The sequence below is a fragment of the Meriones unguiculatus genome, chromosome 8, assembly GCF_030254825.1.
Source record: "Meriones unguiculatus strain TT.TT164.6M chromosome 8, Bangor_MerUng_6.1, whole genome shotgun sequence".
Lineage (NCBI taxonomy): Eukaryota > Metazoa > Chordata > Mammalia > Rodentia > Muridae > Meriones > Meriones unguiculatus.
The window spans coordinates 48,754,754-48,774,548 of record NC_083356.1 but is presented as its reverse complement, the minus strand read 5'-3'; the positions used below and the strand labels follow the sequence as shown (position 1 = coordinate 48,774,548).

Below are 19,795 nucleotides of genomic sequence, written 5' to 3'. Positions count from 1 at the left end.
CTATCATTTGTAACATGGATAGAATAGCAGAGCAAAAGTTGCACTAAGCCACATAAGCCAAATACAGACCAAATGCTGTATGTTCTTAATATTTATATCTAAAACAACTGAGCTCCTGGAAGCAAGGTCTGGATGGCAAAACATACGAAAATGATGACCAAAGGCTGGACAGTTTTTTGAGAGTTTATGAAACTTGATGATTTTCGCTAAGCACCGAAACATGATGCATGTCAAAGTTACAGAACAGATGGATCCCAACTGTTCTCAGGTTATCAAATACTCGAGGTGAGAGATAACATGGTTAGCTTGATGTGGCCACTATATTGCATTCAAAACTCATCACCTTTTGACGTACAAATACATTGTGCATGTATACATTTTGTGTTTGGGAGACCAGTGCCTATGCACACATGTACAGGCTGGTTGGGGTGTTCTGATAGCTTTATAGTCTGCCTTACTCCTTCGAGACCATGTCTCAGAGTCAACTCAAGTTAGGCTGTCAATGACCAGGGTTATGCTGTCTGCACACTCCCGTAACACTTGTGTTACAAACCTGCCTCTGCCTCCTAAATATGGAGATAATTTATAGGTGGGTACAACCACTGAGGTGAGCTGAGTGCTGGAAGCCATAGCTTATGGAGCCTCTGGTCAAGACTTCTTTCACCTTGTTGGAAACGAAGAAATCAAAACAAAGTAAGTACACACAAAGGCAAGTGAATAATCAACCAAGGTTTTATTACTGGCTAGAAAAACACTACAGCAGTGACATGCCTTTCCACTTTGCAGTACAGAAATACATTTTCCTAAGAGTCTCTCTGGTGGAGTCTCAACAGTCTGTTTACGCAACTTCTTTTCTGGAAGCTTTCTTTTCTTAGTTATTGTATTCTTGAAGAGCCTGGGCCATGAAGAGTTTGCCTAAGTTTTGGGCAGTGAACTCCTTGATGTTCTGGCAGTAAGTGTTAATCTGGCCTGTGTATTTGAGAAAGAGAAATCATAATTAATGTCCAGCAAAATGCAAATTAACCTGGAATGCTGAAACCAAAGCCACCTGTAGTTTGTTTTGAATCAAGAAGTCACTAAAGAAAAAACAATCCAGTGACATTTTTTTCCACAAGAGATAAATGTCTTTTGCAAAGAACCTACCTTCCATTCATGGGGGCCTAAATACTGAAGAAAACATCACCTTCCTGACAATCATCACAAGCCATGCCTCTTAGCTGCCCACCAACAGTTGACTACGACAACCAAGACAGCATGTGCTTTCCTTAGCAGGCAGGACTAACCACAACCTGGACCTCACCAGGGCTCACATGGGAACAGCCACCTTAGATGGAGGATGATCTTTGGGGTCCCTGCTGAGCAAGAGCCCAGCCCTCTTGCAAGTATTCCAAGGAGCGTTGGATGTCAGAAGCTAGCAAAGCTAGGCCAGACTTAAACACAGTTCTACAGACTACCTGAACTCAACTTTAAGGAACCTTAATCAGTTCCTTGAATTTGAGAATTGCAAAACCTAAGCTGGACACAGTGGTACACGCCTGTAATCCCAGAGGCAGGCAGATCACGATGAGTCTGAGGCCAGCCTGATCTACAAAGTGAGTCCAGGTTTCTCCTAAACAGAGAAACCATGTTTAGGAAAAACTAAGGGGGAGGGATTGTAAAATCTTCACTTAAAAAATTCTCATGACTAATTTAAACCTAGGGAAGCCCCTGGGCAGCATGACAAATTTTTAATTTAAACAGAGCCCACCCATGGGCTGGAGAAATGGCTCAGTGGTTAAGAGCACTGACTGCTCTTCCAGAGGATCTGGATTCAATTCCCAGCACCCACATGGCAGCTCAGTGCTGTTTGTAACTCCAATATCTGACACCTTCACATAGACATACATGTAGGCTAAACACCAATGTGCATAAAATAAAAATAAATAACTTATTTTTAAAGAGAGAGACCACCAAACATGGTAAGGGGGCCAATGAGACTGGCTCACTGTAGAAAAGTGCCTACAGCCAAGGCTAATGATTAGTTCTATTCCAAGGGTCCACTTGGTGAAAGGGAGTTTTCACTAGCTTCCTTGAGTTGACCTCTACCCCCACAAGTGTGCTGTGACATACATGCCACTCCCTTCACAAACAAAACAAATACAATTAATCTTAAAAAGAGATAATGAAATCATTTCTACTCCTGAGAGAGTAACATCCTCAGGCAGCCAGTGCCATCTAGAATTTATAGCTTAAATACTACACTGAACAGGAAGAAATAAGACTTTCATGGCCCAACCAGGGTAAAAGGTCCCTTGCTAACAGGCCTGGCTTGTTTCCCTCCTATTCAAGTTCAAAATCCTTGCTGATGATCCCATCTCATTTTAATCACAAAGTTCACTGCAAAGCTGCTCTGAATGTAGCCACTGCAATCTAACTGTACTGATCACAAGTGATGGAACTTTCAATAAGAATATGTAATCATGAGCCTGGATGCCACAAGTTAGAATAAAAAACCTCAGAAGTCCTGTTCATGAAGAAGCTGGGGCAGCATACCCTAGAAGAGCTCATTTAGCTGAGACTGCAGGTTATCACTCACTTTGACCTGGAGCCAGGCTGCCGTGGAGGTTACAGATATACAACGAAGACCATGACCTAACAAAAAGCACAAGGAGCCCTAATCATGGACACCTTCAGCACGGTGCTCACAGAAACCATGACATCTCAATGTGTATTGGAGTTTTTATGAATCTGAATTTTCAATTTTATGAATCTAATTTTCATTTACAATTAGTAAATTGTAGAAGATGAGCATTTAATGATTTCACTCTAATACATTTCCCATAGACACCTAGCTGACAAGAATCACATTTAACAAGATTTATATAGAATTCTAGCCAAATGAGAGCATGGGGGGCTATATATTAAAAGATATATACAATATATAAAGAAACACTGTGCTGGGCAATGGTGGTACACATTGCTGATCACAGTTCTTCAGAGGACAGCCAGGCTACACAGTGAGACTCAACATCAAACGAAACAAATGCATTCACAGAAAGGTGATGCCAATACCAAGTATCCAAAGAAGGTTCTTTTCCACATTGCCATAATCAAGAACCAATACACCCATAAGAAGAGATGAAAAGGGTTTCAATTGTAGATTTCCACCAAAAACAAAAAAACAAAAACAAAAAACCGAACCACAACAAAAAAGGTCTCACATAAAACCTAGTTTAGAAGCATAATGGCAGCCCAGATGTGCTTAAATATACATATACCAAGTAAAGCCCTGGAAGGAGCCAAGACAGAAAGGGTTACATGTGTTAGAGATCCAATCCTTAGCATTTTTTGAACACTAGTTTTAATGACCCAGGGTGCTGTTTGAGAAATTTTATCTCCTGCTCCCTGAAGAAGACAAGAAACCCCACGTGTCCCTGTGGGTAGTAATACCTGCAATGAGCAGCGAATCCATCCTGGCAGGAGCCTGATGGGGCTTAAAGAGTTTAGAGAGGTCCTCCTCAGGGAGTGGGGGTTCCCCTCGACTCTGCCGCTGCATATTCTCCTGTTGGCGACGTTGCTGATACTATAAAATCAAAGCAAAAATGATTTGATTATTTTTCTCAATCAAGAAAACAAAGATGTCGAACACACACACACACACACACACACACACACACACACACACACACCCAGCAAACCGGGTAGCTCTCAATTCCAAATAGTTTCCATAAATGACAATATTTAGTAACTGGTTTCTGTGAAGCTCAATATGGCAGCAATAAAAAGACCTTATTTTTCATCAACACACCAATTTATTGTGTACTCTAAGAATCTACTACTGCTTCAGAAAACAGGCTTGGCAGCAAGGGGTCTCAGGGGGTCATGATTTGCCAGTGAAGGGTTAACACTTTGGACAAAGTAGTAGATTATTCATCCCAACATTAACAACGAAGTAACAAACTACTCTACTGACCCAAAATAATATCAACAACAAGAATACCAATATGGTGACTCCGCTAATGTTGCTACCACTACTGTTCTTGTTACTCTATTGTTCTTAGTGCTCACCTGTGCATTAGCTCATACTAGTTCACATAACACTTCCAAAACATACAAACTTCTTGAAGCCTCGGAGGCAGTGGCAGTGATACACTCAAAGACACTGAATAAGAATAAATCAATATGTAAATTACTATGAAAAGAGAGTGCTTGTGGATGGCTTGTCACAGCAGCAATTGTAGAATCAGATAATGAGAAAATACCATGGACTAATATATGTTCAAAGTACTTGGATCCCTATGAAAATCAGTGGTAAAACTGTTCTAAAGAAGAATAACTTGCTTTACAAAGATTTCTTCATACAGGATAAGAGATACTGACACAAACCTGAAAGGGATTGTGAACAGTGTTGCTAAGCACAAACAGCAATGTAAGTTTTCTATACATTGAAACTCTTGAAAAGTATACATGAAACTGTTACTGAATTTGTGAATCCTTTCCTTACTCAAGTCAGGCAAGAGAATGAAACCAAGCTGAGGTCCTACACCCTGCCCCAAAGTTTATCAGACTATCTGCTGTATGTTCAGTTTAAAATACTTTACAAATTTATATATACCTTTTCTACTCAAATGTGGCAAAACCATGTATTTAACGTTCACTATCTATGTGAACTCATGTGAGACTTTTTAAACACAATACTCTCAGAACTTCCTAGCTGTGCTTAGCACCATGTTTAACCACATCTCGTTTATAGTACCTTTTAGCACAGTGTTCATATGTAAACACCATTTTCACAGATAAACATTGTGAAGCCAACTCATCTATAAATCAAAGGCTAAGAACATTTTAGAGTATAAAAACAGTATTACAAGTCATCGTGAAAGCCATGTGGCCATCAGGAAACACAAACAAAGAAAAGGTTAAATGCATGTGCATATGAGAATATTCAGGTAATCTTAGGGTTCATCTGTACTGTACTATCTACTTCACAGCAGGTGGTCTATTATTTCCTATCAAAATTGCTTGCTCTTAATCACAATTGCTCAGTTTTTAAATGAACTGAAGATTGCTAAGTATGCCGCAATGAGCCACTACCAAACCAATTACAGTTAGTGAAGAAATGAGCTGTGACCGTGGATCTCTTCAGCTTCTGATTTTCTCAATAATGTATCACCTATTTGCATAACCTTGGCATTACACTCTGAGCTTAATAGACCAGCTCTCTGTAAGTCAGGTATTTTAAGTACAAGGTATAAATAAATAACAAAGAATATTCTTTTCAAATATGATAGGGTCATTAGGTTAGCAGTCAGTGCTTTCCCAACAACTCTGAAGGACTCCTAGAGCATTACACCTGAAGATGGATGACTGCCGATTCTCCACACCAACCTGATGTTTTTGCTGCTGCTGCTTACTGGTGTTCCTCATGTACGTGTTGTATTTGATTATGTCCTGGCTCATTTCATCCACCCGGTCCATCAGCAACTGGAGATTCTTCCCCAAATGATTGCTGAAAAGCAAGTATACTGACATGTCATTCTTCAGGCTACTGATGTGTCAGGTGCTCTGAACAGTTCTGAGAGGTTAGCAGAACTTGCCTTTGTTAGCAGAATTAACTCACACATATGTAGAAGTAAGGGTAGCCAACAGGAAAAGCTTGTTAAGAAGCTTTCCAGTCAGCCTCAAGCATAACCCAGGAATGAGTGCCTGTGCTAGCTCGGCTTCCTTTTGTCAAAGCATAGGGCTGAAGGCCAGCAACTGTAAAGCATACCCAGTGAAAATCTATGATGGGCATTTAAAAAAACCAAACCAAACCAAACCAAACCAAACAAACAAAAAAATCAAGTTTAACTTAAATTCTGTAATCCTGAATTTTTTTTTCTTAAGACCTTTCCATCATGTGCAGGGGCTTTAACCAGGTTTAAAAAAAAAAAAAAAAAAAAAAATCAGAGCTCCTCACCTACACTTCTTTTCTACCAAGCTCTGAACACAACGGTAGCACGGGCCTGCAGAGCAGGTGGTGTCTTTGTCTCTCACCAGTCCTAGACTTGTGGTAGGTGGTCTTTCATACCCCCTTCTGTCTACAGAAATTCCTATTGTGGTTCATTTATAAAAGGATGATAATGATTGACAGAATGACCCTGTACACGCCACTGCTGCCTGCAATCATCTGCTGCTTCAAGCAAGCCTGGACAACTGACAGACAAACATACTCCAACAGCAGCTGGCTGACAACCAGTACTCCCAATCACTAACTCCAGACACACGGATATTTGCTAAAGTTTATTACATGCCAGTGTCAGCCATAGGAAACAGGGAGATAGACACGACCTCTATCATCACTGGACCTGCAACTGTGGAGAGCTGAGGACACACTATAGATAGGATGTCAGAATATCTCTGAGGAGATGACAGGCTGAAAACAGAGGATTAAGAGGCAGCTATGCCAAAAAATGTTCTAGAGAAAAGATAAGTACAAGTGATGAAGGCCCAAGACAGGCAAGAAATAGGCACTTTAAAACCCATTTGATTTATAAATAAAAACCACCCAAGAAGCCCAGCAGCATCACACCTCCCTTCCAACCCTGGCTGTGTGAATGAATCTTCTCAGCTATACTGTGAAAGTGTCCTGGTCAGTTAAAGACTGCCCTGTTTTCTTTAAAATGGTCAGCACGATGAAATTATATCTACTTTAAAAACGCTAAATGCGAGGTGGTACAGACCTTTAACACTAGCACTTGGGAGGCAGAGGCAGGCGGAGCTCTGAGTTTCAGGCCAGCCTGGTCTACAGAGTGAGTTCCAAGACAGCCAAGGCTACTCAAAATACCAAACACAAAACAAAACTACTGAATGTAAATACGAAAATAGTGATGTGCCATTCCGGAGAGAAAGACTGCTAGCCTGTCCGGGCACAGCAGCAGTGAGCATGCAGCAAAGTGAGCAAAACTGTTGCCTTTACACACATGGGACAACACTACAGAGGAGCAGGGGGATGCTGGCTGCTTACTGGTCTGAGTGACCAACCAGTTGAAGAAGAAACAAGCTGGGAAGCTTGGGATCAAATTGAAGTAAATCTAACTAAATTATGGATTCCATCTGTAATCAGAAAATTGGAAATTTTGGGTTCTTTCCTAAATGGCATAACAGAATGAGGTGCGTGTATGTGTGAATAAATCTACCGTTTAATTCCAGTCCAATAGTTCTTACACAACCCTGACTCAGTAAGTGAAGTCCACCTAATCTGTATTTTCTGGCCTCTCCCACTCCCTCCCTTCTTCTTTTCTTTACTCCCACAGGTGTCATGAAGTTCAAGCTGCCCTCAAACTTGCTATTATTAAGGTTGACCTTGAACCAACCTCCCTCATCTCCCTGCTTCTATCTCCCTAGTGTTGGCATTTCAGGCATGTGCTACCACACCTGGCTTCAAGTGGTACTTTAATACTAATACTCATTTCATATTTATAGTATGAAATTCTTAAACCACCCTTTAACTTAAAAAATATTTCTTCTCTGAGAACTGGGTATTTGTTGCTGTTTCCTAATTTCTTAATAGTTTGATTTTAATCCATCCAGACTCAAGTGTTTGGGCATATGGTGCAAGATGATGAATGAGAGTGATTTTTTTTCCTAGTAGCGAACCAAATGTCCAGAACCACTGATTAGTCACATTGTGTCCCAAATAACTTCAGAATTAATGTAACAATACTTCATCTCACACTCATTCTGAGGCCATCTCTCCCTGTCAGTCGCTCCCTTAGACGGTAAGGATTGAACTGTAAGATATCACTGCACTCAACACACTGTACCAAGAAGAAAGTAAAGAGATAAGTGCATAAATGTGGTTAAGTGCTGTAACAGATGCACAACAGATGCTTATAAAAGATGGTTTGGTAGGATAAAATGAGACCCTCCCAGATTATTTGACAACTAAATTTTGGGCTTTTGAAAAGGAGATGGTAGCAAGCAGGCAAGGAGAGTGGGAAGGCCTACTACAAATACAGCTCAGTGTGCTGGGACCCCAGTGTGAAAAAGGAGATGGGTATAAGGAGCAGCGAACAGAAGACTACACTCAAACTGGGGGTGTGAGCATTACAGCAGTACGTAGGCAGGCAGGAGTCCTCTACAGAGGCCCCTGGGCAAGCACGACAGCAGTGCAGAGGCTGGCAGCTGGCAGCCCTCAGACCTTTGAAATCATGAGCTCTGGTCTAATGACAGCGGAATCCTGCAAAGACTTTAAAGGAGCAATGTGAGCACCCTGTCGGCATTTACCAAGAGTTTGAAAGAGGAATGGGGTAAAAGGAGGATGTGAAAAATAAGAAAAAAATTTAAAACTAATGATAAAAAAGCAGAAAAAAAAAACACAGAGAGGATAATGACGTTTCGGCTTAAAGTAGCAGAAGTTCATGGAAATACGATGAGCTCAGCCCTCAGTGTCCATGGGGGGAGGACAATGGAGAAGAAATGAGCAAGAGTTCACCGTGAGTGAAAAGAATCTCATGAAGATTTAGCAACAGTAGCACTGCTAAGTGTGTCCAGGCACACAGTGACAAGCAAGTTTTTATAACTCTGGTGAGAGCCCCAACATCATGCAAAGAACAGAACGTTGTAGTGTGGAGGCAGTGGGATTTGAGGAGGTGGAGACAGTGAGAGAACAGAGTTACGTCAAGTGTCAGACACACCATTCACATGACTGGCGTGAGGTAAGACACTTACACTCCTGCCTGCAGGGGACAGAGAAAGCAGAGCTCATCAGTCCCACAGCTGGGAGGTGGCATGAGAGCAGAGGAGTTACCACTAAATGCAAAGACACCACCATGTGTAGTTGGGCCTTCAGTCTTAGAGACTGGCTACTCATTTTAGCAACAAAGGAGTTAAAATTGGCCTTTCTGGGGCTGGAGAGGTAGCTCACTGGTTCTTTGGTGAATAGTGTGTGCTGTTCTTGCACAGAACTTGAGTTCAGTTCCCAGCACCCACCTAGGGTGCCTCATAACTACCTACCTGTTCTGGCCTGAGCATACATGTGTGTACACACACACACACACACACACACACACACACACACACACACAATTATAAAAAAAGAAGACTGCCATGACCACAGATATGCAGATTTCAAAATTACTACAACATATATAATAATGGTCTTTAGAAACACAATCAGTTAGAAAAACTAAGACACATAGTGTGTGGGCATCAGGAATTAACAACTTGTAACGATTCCAGATACCATTCACAGTTCTATCACCAGAAACACTTTTCTGGGGAAACCTTTTCAAAATATGTTTAGCCAGTATACAAAAACAGGGAGTTCCTGTGAGGAGCTTCTATAATACAGTCCTGCCCTTTTATTGCCAAGGAAACAAAGAACTGAAAATAGATAACTTAAACAGATGTGAACCAAGACAGTGAGAAGTCGGCTCTCACCATAGTGTCAGTTCATGCTTATTACCCTTAATATGTTCACCCCTAGTTTACTGTCTAAAAGAAAAAAGAGAGTTGTTTTGCATGTGTGAAAAGCTCAAGGCCTGTGCTCTACAAACATTAAAACCTGATCTAGAATGCCCATTTAGCAAGATGTAAAAAAAAAAAAAAAAAAAAAGACTCTAAACAAAAAGAACTATATTTTAGGCACGTATAAAACAAATTAACTGTAAGTAAAAGAACTGATAACCACATTATGGGTCACAGAAAAGTAAATAAACCTAGTGTCTAAGGAAGAAACTGTAACAAGAGTCTAATTAGGAGGTTTCTTTAAAAAAAAAAAAAAAGGCACACAATCCAAGTATTACCAGGTTATACTATTAACATGATCAATGAATGAGGATGTACAAAAGGTACATTCTGGTTTTTTTTTGTTTTGTTTTGTTTTGTTTTTAAGGCATTGCCTCTCTCCCTTGCAAAACTAATTTACCCTTTAAACAATTTCACAGGGATAGCAGGGGGCCTTTCTTTCAGAGTCACAACAACAGCAAGGATAAAACCATAATCAAATAGTATTTGGGGATTCTTGGTGATATGGCAAGCTAGAATAATATTCTTGGCTATTACAATTGTTGCTCTGGACAAACAGAAATTACAGACAAGCTCACTGGTGACCTGAAAGCTGCATAAATGCTGTGTTGTTTTGCATGCTCAATACAAAAGGTCAGGGAAGAGGCAAAGAAAAGAATTATATACAAAATGTTTCGTGTAGTAAATTTAAAATTATTACAACTATACACTAATACATCAAGGTGCAACCTCACATGCTCTTAAAGACTATTCGTAGCTTGGTGCTTTAAAGATGGGTGTGCCAAGTACTTTTGTAAAAACAACAGAGAAAGTTGATCTTCTCAAGCAGAAAAATGCAGGAACTGTTATGAAGTACCTGTGCATCTAAACAGTACACTTCAGGGAACTTGATTCCTTGAAATCTAGCTATATCATTTAGCATTGGGGTTACCATTAGATTTCTAGCTTGTTGCCCTTCAAGAGCTTTCCAGAGGGCTATGCAAGGGAGTAATGTGATGCAATGGTACCTGAATCATCGTGCCACTCATGCAGAACATGGAGAACACTCGTCTCCAGTCCTTGTTCCTCTCAAAATTACACAGCTTTTTATTGTTCTTACAGGTTCCTATTGAATGATGGCTACAAATCTGATAAATAATTGAAGTTCTGCTCTAAACTGATTGCTTAGGAAATTAAATCTCAGCCAGGAATGTTGGCATGCACATAAAAATCCAGCGCCTCGAACCTGGTCTGAGGCAGAACTGAGTACCAAAGCTACATAGTGAGACGGGGGGAACTATTTCAGTCAACTGATTCTCTACTTTGTTCATTTAACAGTACAAGTCTGCTGATACCTCCTTCCACCACAAAGGAAAAAAAATCACAAATAAAATTGAAGGGCCATTTAAGAGAAGCTGTTTGTGACTGACGCTTCTACTGAGAGGAAGAGTGGGGGCTGGAGCAGTCTGTGATGTGGCGAGCATGTGTGGGGTCCAGGGCTCAATCCCTGCAACTGAAAAAACGAAACAAAACAAAACAAACAAACAAACAAGAAATCGGAGAAGTCAGGAAGATAAACAGTAATTTTGGAAAGGCAACAATTTGTTCTGGAGCATCTCAATCAGTATTATAGCAAAATAAAAATATTTACTGCCAATTAAATAGCTAAAACAGTCACAGTATAGGAAGTTGCAGCCTTGCTGCAATTTCTAAGATAGCAACAGACAGTGTCAGGATCAAAAATGCTAATTCTGGTCAAGTACTCTAATGACTGAAGGTATAGGACTTAGGAAATCTCTATCCGAACAAGGGCAAGCGCAGTAAAATAAAACACTGTTCTCTGCTCCTTATCATTATTAAATATTCGGAGAGCAGCATAGGTAAACAATGTCAAAATAAACTTCAGCAAGCTCTCTCTGGCGCTTGCCCTATCAAGGTCCAAATGGTACAGTGAAAAGGCAGCTGAGGGCTCCTATAACAGTGATCACTCTGGCAGTTTTCACAGGGATCTGGATGGGGCTAGAAAAACAGTACGGGCTATTACATTTATCTTAGTAACCTCCAAGTGTTCCTCAGGAATTTTTCCTTATTTCACAAGCAAAGTCGCTAAAAAGAATTGTTTCCAAAATGATTTTTAAAAAAGGGCCAGGGGACTTTCATTGGGCAGGTCACTTACCTGCTGGCAAGGCTGAGCAGTTCATGTTTGTCTGCCACAGCTGACTTCTTCTCAAGCTCCCACATTAGTACATTGATCAGATGTGAATTCTTAATTACAATCGGCACTTCTTCAAACATGTGCTCAAAGGTGATGCTTGCCTTTTTCAATCTGTGAAGCATGTTAAAAATACTTGAGGCTGGTGGTCAGAACTGAATGCTAAACTGAGTATCTTATACATTTTACTTAATTACAGGAATTCTCCACAGTCTTTATTAGTACTTTTAAAGGTTTAGGGGTGGGGAGTGATTGTCAAGCCTAAGGCCCGTGATTTGAGTAACTTTGAAAACGATATGAATCTCAGCTGTGAGCCCAGAAAATTAGGTCCTTGGCAAACAAAACAAAAATCCTACTTATCCTTTGTAATCAGAAATTCTTAAATTTGCAGTGAAACTGAAATGCCACTGTAAGTTCCATGATATAATGTAAACTTAAGGCAGCTAGAAAAAGGCAGTGCTCTCTACACCTCAGAAGGGGACCGCCAAGACAACAGTCTCTCCTCAGCTTGAGGCAGGTCCACACTGGAACTCTGCGTGACTCAGCTCTTCTACAGAGCTACACACTTTTAGAAGTCAACTGGGAAACCAGTGATGAACTGTCTGAAGTTAAGTTTCATACGATATAAAAAAACTTCACGAAAAAGAAAGAATTCTAAATATTTTTTAAATGTATATATACTCTCATGCCACGAAGCAGGATCACAGAACAGATAATTCCCCTAAATTTCCAATAAGCCACCTTTTTTTCTCTGAATCGCTGAAATGTTTATATGCATTCCACTTTCTTATGAAACAGGACATGCGGTGCAGGAGCAGGCCACAGCCTGCAATCTGGTGGTGCTAACCAGCCTTCTCACCTCCCTTTATTCTACCACTTTTGAAATCCTTCATATATGGTAGTAGTTAATTCCCCCTAACTGAATTCCCCATAGTGAAAACAGCAGGTGAGACTTTCCACACAGACAAGCTCAAACATGGAGACAGAAATCGAGCAGCGCTTTGCAGCAAACTTCCACCACCCACACAGAAGAGCATTACTCTAGCCCAACCAAAGACTCACTGCATGCCGCAAACCAAAATCCTAAAAGAAAACACCAAGCCCTTTACCACACACCTCATGGGCCTGAACACTTACGCTTCAGGGGAAAAGTCCTTCTCTTTACAAACTTCCATCAGTTTAGGAGTCAGTCTGTACGCCTTCAGTGAGAGGGACCCCTGGGCAGTTTTTATGGGATCTCAAAAAAGGAAGAGAAAACGATTACTGAGAATTTTGTCACCACTAGTGCTCAAACAGTACTAGTTCTATGTACACTGCAAGTAATCATACAAGCTTTGAAATATGAAGACCAAAATAAATAATCAGAACATAATTTGAATCTGATTAAAACCAGAAAAACTTCCATCTTGAAACAAAAACTAAGAGAGTCAAAAATCTAGCTAAGATACCCCTAAATCCATCCCTCAACTAGAACCAGTAAACATGTTGAAAATTAAATATACGGTAAGTTCTAAGATTCTGTGTAAACAGAAGAAAAGCAGTCATGCATATTAAATATAGAAAAATCTCTATCTACACTATTGCTTGCCCTTCAGTCAATAAATTTAAAATAAATAGCCTTGGGAACAAAACCTATCCATCCCAGTGAGTATTGTTCACAGTTCTTCATTAAAGCAGATTGTAAAAACAAAACCACTAAGTCAAAGTGCTATCACAAAGTGTCGTTTTCATTTTAGAGAAACAAGTTTTGTCAAAACTGACTGCTTAAAAACTCCACAAGGAAGGGAGCTTAGCACTTGCTGCATGATAACTGGTCTGGCGTGCCAATGTTCGCCTAAAACCTGTGTTAACATTCATGTTGTCTGAAATTCAACACAGTGAAACTTTTAGCAATAGGTGATAAAATGAAAACCAAAATAGATTGAAGCAAGTGGAAAATTCATCAAGGTCTGATGATGCAATGTTTCCAGCCAATATAAGTGCACTTTAACAACTTGTTCTCTCTGTAATCCAATTGCTAACACACTGAAACAATTTTGGGGCAGCTCATAAGATTGATCGTATTCATTAGTATTTTTTCTGACAGATATTCAGGACGTTACATTTACTTCTCAGCTGGAAACTATATGTGAGTCTGCCAGATATGGCAAACTGTGAGTGTTTGGGGAGGGGGGAAGGCCATAAAGCTGTTAAATTGCCTACGGTTCTGATACAGCACAGAACATCTGGTCTGGAGAGCTTGAGGAAACACCATTAAATAGGCCGAAAAGAAAAAAATCTTTGTGCTGAGAAACAGTCCAGGTTCTGTATGCTGCTGTCAGAGGTAAGGAGAGAGAGAGAGAGAGAGAGAGAGAGAGAGAGAGAGAGAGAGAGAGAGAGAGAGAGAATGCTGCTGTCAGAGGTAAGGAGGGAGAGGGAGAGGAGAGAGAGAGAGAGAGAGAGAGAGAGAGAGAAAGAAAGAAAGAAAGAAAGAAAGAAAGAAAGAAAGAAAGAAAGAAAGAAAGAAAGAGAAAAGAGAGAGCAAGAAAGGAAGAAAGAAAGGAACTTGGCACTCTGTATTATGATTGGTCAGTCACGTACAGAACCAGACACTCCAGCAATCGGGAGTTTGTTAGACATCTGGTCTCATTCCACCAGCCCCTGCAAAAAGGGAGGGAGATGGGGGGGGGGGAATTGAAGCAGCTACTCCAGCATTCCAGAACGTACACATCAGGGCTCTGATAGCAAGAAAAATAAACAGAAAGAAGGAAACCCTGTCTAGACGTAGCTGCTGCTGAGGCTGCTGCAGAACGAGCTGATGTTTACTTGAGAAGGTCTGCCAGGCCTCTCTAAGAGGCAGAAAGACAGAAAGCAAAAATAGTAGTAATAATATTAAGGGAGGAAAAGAATAATAAAGGAGGCTCCTACTAACCGTAAATGAGAACGACAGATTCTTCAATGGCGTGCTGGTAACTGAACTGAGAATCCAGAAGCGCTCGGGTAACAAATGAGCCATAATATGTGGACTGATACCAGCCCACGTGGAGGTGATCGATGTTTACATGGCGAAGGCTACGCATCATCTCCATCTGATACTGGACTAGATGATGTAGCAGCAGAGGGGAATTAAAAACAAAAACAAAAACAAAAAAACAAGCATTTAATGACGCCACCAACATTAGCTACTCATTAGTTCTGAGTAATAGGTTTCCAAATTTAAAATTATCTATTTTATGCAAAAAGAGAACAAAGTTTTCAAATCACAAGGAATTATTAATTCATACTTTTCTCTAAAACTCTAAGAACAGTAAATGTATAAGGAAAAGGTATGCATTTATTAGACAATTTATAATAGTTTCATATTAATTAATGGTAAGATAAGTTATCATTGTCTCCTTTACACGGAGCTTTTGGAACTAAATCCATCAAGAAAACTAAGGGGAAACAATTACCACATCACTTACATATGAACCAGACACAGGCTTTAGCTGATTCAATGTAAGAATTCATTTTTGCCTTCATCTAGTGCCCCCTACTGCATATACTATATTAAAAAAAAAAAAGGCAAATTCTCCCCTCTTTGCATTCGTGTTAATAGATTTTTATTAGACTGGTTGTATTGTAATCGTTGTGTATACAATGAAAGGTTCAATGACTTTTCCTCTTGTTGAATTAATGACTAAAATATATATTATTCATTTAAAGCAGTATTATTAGAAAAAGCACAATTAATAAAGTAATAAATGACATTAAAAAGCAATATAGGACTGGAGAAATGCTCAAAGGTTAAGAGAACTGAGTTTAGCTCCCAGCATCCAGGTGTGACACCTGGCAACTGCCTATAACTCCACCTCTAGACACACTCATCTTGTTTCTGCAGGTACACACACTCCTATAGAAAAACATACACACACATAAAAATAATCTTTTAAAATAAGTATCACAGCCTAACAATGCGGACCAAATATAAAATAAAGGGGAAAGTTTTATAGCCAACTTACTACCTGAGCTTTTTCTATAATGAAGAATAAACACATGGCCACATAGCATAGCCACAACTGCTTAACTGGACCTGACAACTTCATTTTTCAAAGCTTGATCAAATTTTACCAAAATTTTATTACTGTTGTTCCTTTGGTCATTAGCACTATGGTTTCAAAAAGCAAACAGGACTCAGATCACATCTGTTATTAGGCATAGAAATTACAGATTTTATTTCAAAGAAGATCACTGCAAACTCTTCACCTACTGAAAAACTGTCTAATGACCAGAAGTGCTCCTGTCAATATCTGGAAGGAGCAAATTTCATTTCCACTGTAAATGTATGCTGTGCTATAGTCAAGATACACACAAATGCAAATAACCCTTTTCAATGTGGACTTACTCATTCCTTATCCTTTGGCTATATTACTTCTTTTGTTCTTTTCTTTTATAAAGGGTAAAGTGGAGAAGCTGGAATCATGGCTCAGCAGTTTAGGGCACTTGTTCCTGCAGAGGACATGAGTTCAGCTCCTGTACCCACAAGGTGGTTTATAACCATTCATAACTCCATTTTCAAGGCATGTGATGCTCTCTTCTGATCTCCATGAGCAGCAGACACACAAGTGGTGCATATACATGCATGTACTCAAAACACTCATACATATAAAATGAAAAAAATTATGCTACACACTTTTATAAATCCTGTTATTTTTACAATTTTATAAACAACATGTAAAACAAAGCCTTATTACCTGTGTTATATTCTAACCACAGTTAAAAACAACATAACCATGCTGGAGGCGGTGGCAGAGCACCTTCCTAGCCCATGGAAGGCCCTCAGTTCAATCCTACCTACTTAACCCAACAAAAGTAAAGAAGCAGTCTGCCACAACCCTGATAATTGACCAATACCCTGGAGGAAGTGGTCAGTATAAAAGCAATAATCTTATATTAAGTGTTTTTGTCATCTCTCCAGCTTTTGGCTGTTCTTCCAGAGGTCCTGAGTTCAATTCCCAAAAACTACATGGAGTCTCCCAGCCATCTAAAATGAGATCTGGGGCCCTCTTCTGGCCTGTAGGCAGAACACTGTATATATGATAAACAAATAAATCTTTTTTTAAAAGTATTTTTGTCACAGCACCACCTCTTTCTGTCATATAAAAGACACCCCACACCTCCTTTCAAAAAACTTAACAGATTCTCTCTCAAAAAACCAAATCATCTTGATACTCTTAAGTTAATGTAAACTTATTTTACTAATTTTAATCAAATCTAACAAATAAAAGCCCTAATTCTATTATTGGTAAAATGGAAGCTAGAACTAAGTTTGCTAGGTTGTTTTAAAAAGAAAATGAAGAGGAGATTGGGACATTATCAGACAAGACAGAGAATACTTGAAAACCCTGTGTCAGTAAATAACTGATCCTTAGTGTAAGAGGACCAGCACCTACCACACATCTGCTAGTGAGCAGTTAAGCCTTAGTGCCATCTACCAACTGGGAACAGTAGGAAAGAGGTGGAGTGTCCCTGCCAGGGCTGACATTTATTGCTGGGGTTATTGCTCTCTCTGATCTCTGGTTTCTAAAGACATCTGAGAACTCATCCCAGTCAAAATGCCAGGACATTGTTCATTGGACATGCTAATTACAAACAATGACTTGTCTATTAGTGAAAACAGGCATGCATTATGACTTAAATCAAAATACTTTTTTTTTGGGGGGGGGAGTGTATAAATTTGCTAAGACTCCCCTCAAATAGCTTGGATAAAATGGATTTTACAAAAGCACTTTCAGAATACCTCACAGAGGTTTAAAAAAATTCCAAGGTGCAATGTCCAGCAAAACTCTAATGCCTAGCTCCTCCGACTCTTCCCTAGTCCACAGGGCTTCCAGTAAGACCAATGAAGCTCTTCTGCAAACTAGAAAGTCAGAGACACAAGCCCCAAGGCTGTTGGACATATAAATAAATCTGGGAACTAAGAGCTAGAGATCTGATTATAATGGGAAGGAACAAAGGGTACACCGTGCCCTCTTCTCCACCACAGAGTGACAAAGATTCTCTAAATCCTTTAATTAATTTAAATGAATATACCGTTCCCTCTCCTCCACCAAAGAGTGACAAAGATTCTCCAAATCCTGTAACTACTTTAAATGAATATAAAAATGAAAGGACTAAGAACAGAAATGTGATTCAACAAAACTGCTTTCAGAAATCCCAAAGTGGGCAAGATACAGTGGTACATGCTTGTAACCCCAGCACTTGGGAAGAGAGACAAGAGGATCAATTTTCATGAGTTGGTTGAAGGCCATCCTGACCTCTGTGCTGATTTCCAGGCCACACAGATACCTACACATAAAAACAAAGCAAAGCAAAGCAAAGCAAAACAAAACAAAACAAAAACTCTGAGAACAAACAAAACATACCAGTACACTGAAATTTCACCACTACACAACAAAATCTGTACCTGGCCCATTCTGTATAAAGTGTTAGTTCATTGTCTATCCTGAGTTCACTTCAATTTTAAGAACTGAGAATTCTTAAATCAAATGTTGTAATGCCACCATACAGGGGTATAAGCAAAAGGCTCCATCTCAGGTTTGAGGCCAACTTGGACTACAAAGGGAGACCCTGCCTCAACACCAAGTCACAAACTAGACACACAGCCATTTTAAAAGGTCTCTGGAGGTGTAACACAGACATAATAAAGATTAGTCTTTAAATGTGAGGCTGCAGCTCTACTGTGAGACAAGAGAGGCCCAGTCTAAAAGCATATGCTTTTTAGACTTTTTTAGACTGTCTGAGAGGTCATTTGGATCCAACTTAGGAAATAATTTTTCTACCATGTACAAGCTAAGGACCCAGACAGAGCCCATAGTCATGTGAACTGAGTATCTCTGCAGATGTTTAAGGACTGCCCTTGTTCAAACGGTGACAGAGATATGTGGTCTTTATCTCCCCATCTAGCTTTTCTTCTGCCCACCCAAATCTTCAGGAAGTTTGTTGCTAAAACTAAGTAGAAGTAAATAGCAGATTGTACCATTAAACTCAATACCAAAGCAACACTCCCAGCGGCCACCATCAGTCAACTCAGTTAAGGTGACATACCGGCTGGCATCCAATTACCTTTACAGCCTTACTGTAGAGACACAAGAAAACAAATCATAAAGTGCTGGTATGACCATTACTGTAAGTTTTACAGTTAACAAGAATGGCCATTTTGGATTTTGATTGCTAGGTTAACACCAGTGCTTTTGTGGCTATGCTAGTCCATTAACATTGGGCAGAGAAGGTGAGCACAGAATCCATTTAGCTATAAAACACAGATAATCGGAGAAGGCTCAGGGTGTATGGATGAGGCCAAGTTAAAGGCCAAGGCTCTGGGAGACTTCATACCCAGTATTCCTGTGTAGGGAGTGGCTTATAACAGAAGGAAGAAAGCCCAGCGCAAGGAAAAAACAAAGGGAAAAAAAAAAAAAAAGAAAAGGCCCTTAATAGAAAGTTAAAACTCACCACTGCTTTACTAATACAGACCAAAGAAGCAACACTATGTCAACTTTTCTAAGCTAATTCATCTCAGGTGCAAAACTTCCCTACTTAATCGAACCAGTCAGCCAATGGTATTCACTTCTGAATTAATAGATCAGGGTTCCTGGGAATATACCAAGGAAAAAATGGCAAAAAGAAAGGCCTTCTGAAGAGGCATTACTTTTAAACTGGTAATAATGTTCAACAGAAGGGCTTAGAGCTGCATTTCAAGAAGTTTGAGGAAGAACCTTTTAAGTATTCTTAGCTTAAAAATCAAACACTGAAGACTGAGAATTGGCTCAGCAGCACCTTCTGCTGAGCTTGATGGCACCCAAGATCAATGCCTGGGACCCACTGGGTGGCAGGACAGAACCAAAAGAATCACCCAGGTTGTTCTCTGAGCTTCAGATGCACACTCATACACCTGTAGCTCCTCCACACAACAAATAAAATGTACTGAACTTTCAAAATGCAAAATCACCTAACCAACTGAGAAGCTGCAAGCAGCTAATAAATGTTGTAGAGAAGCTGGTAGTTAACCACTACGCCAACTCAGAGTATTAATATAAAAGCTGCACTCTGATATGAGGGAGGTCCTGCCATGATCTGAGGAGGCTTATTATTGTATGA

General features: G+C 39.9%; 1 protein-coding gene across 1 annotated transcript in view; it reads right to left on the bottom strand.

The window, feature by feature from the left end:
• Positions 1-714: 714 nt before the first annotated feature.
• Eif3h (eukaryotic translation initiation factor 3 subunit H) overlaps positions 715-19,795 on the bottom strand; it is an 86,117-nt gene continuing 67,036 nt past the window's right edge. The window contains exons 3-8 of the mRNA XM_021661281.2: positions 14,592-14,759; positions 12,818-12,917; positions 11,645-11,794; positions 5,368-5,488; positions 3,430-3,562; positions 715-969 (exon numbers count right to left, since the gene is read on the bottom strand). Of these exons, the coding sequence (XP_021516956.1) occupies positions 872-969; positions 3,430-3,562; positions 5,368-5,488; positions 11,645-11,794; positions 12,818-12,917; positions 14,592-14,759 (770 nt within the window). The 3' untranslated portion in view covers positions 715-871. The remainder of the gene's footprint in view (positions 970-3,429; positions 3,563-5,367; positions 5,489-11,644; positions 11,795-12,817; positions 12,918-14,591; positions 14,760-19,795) is intronic.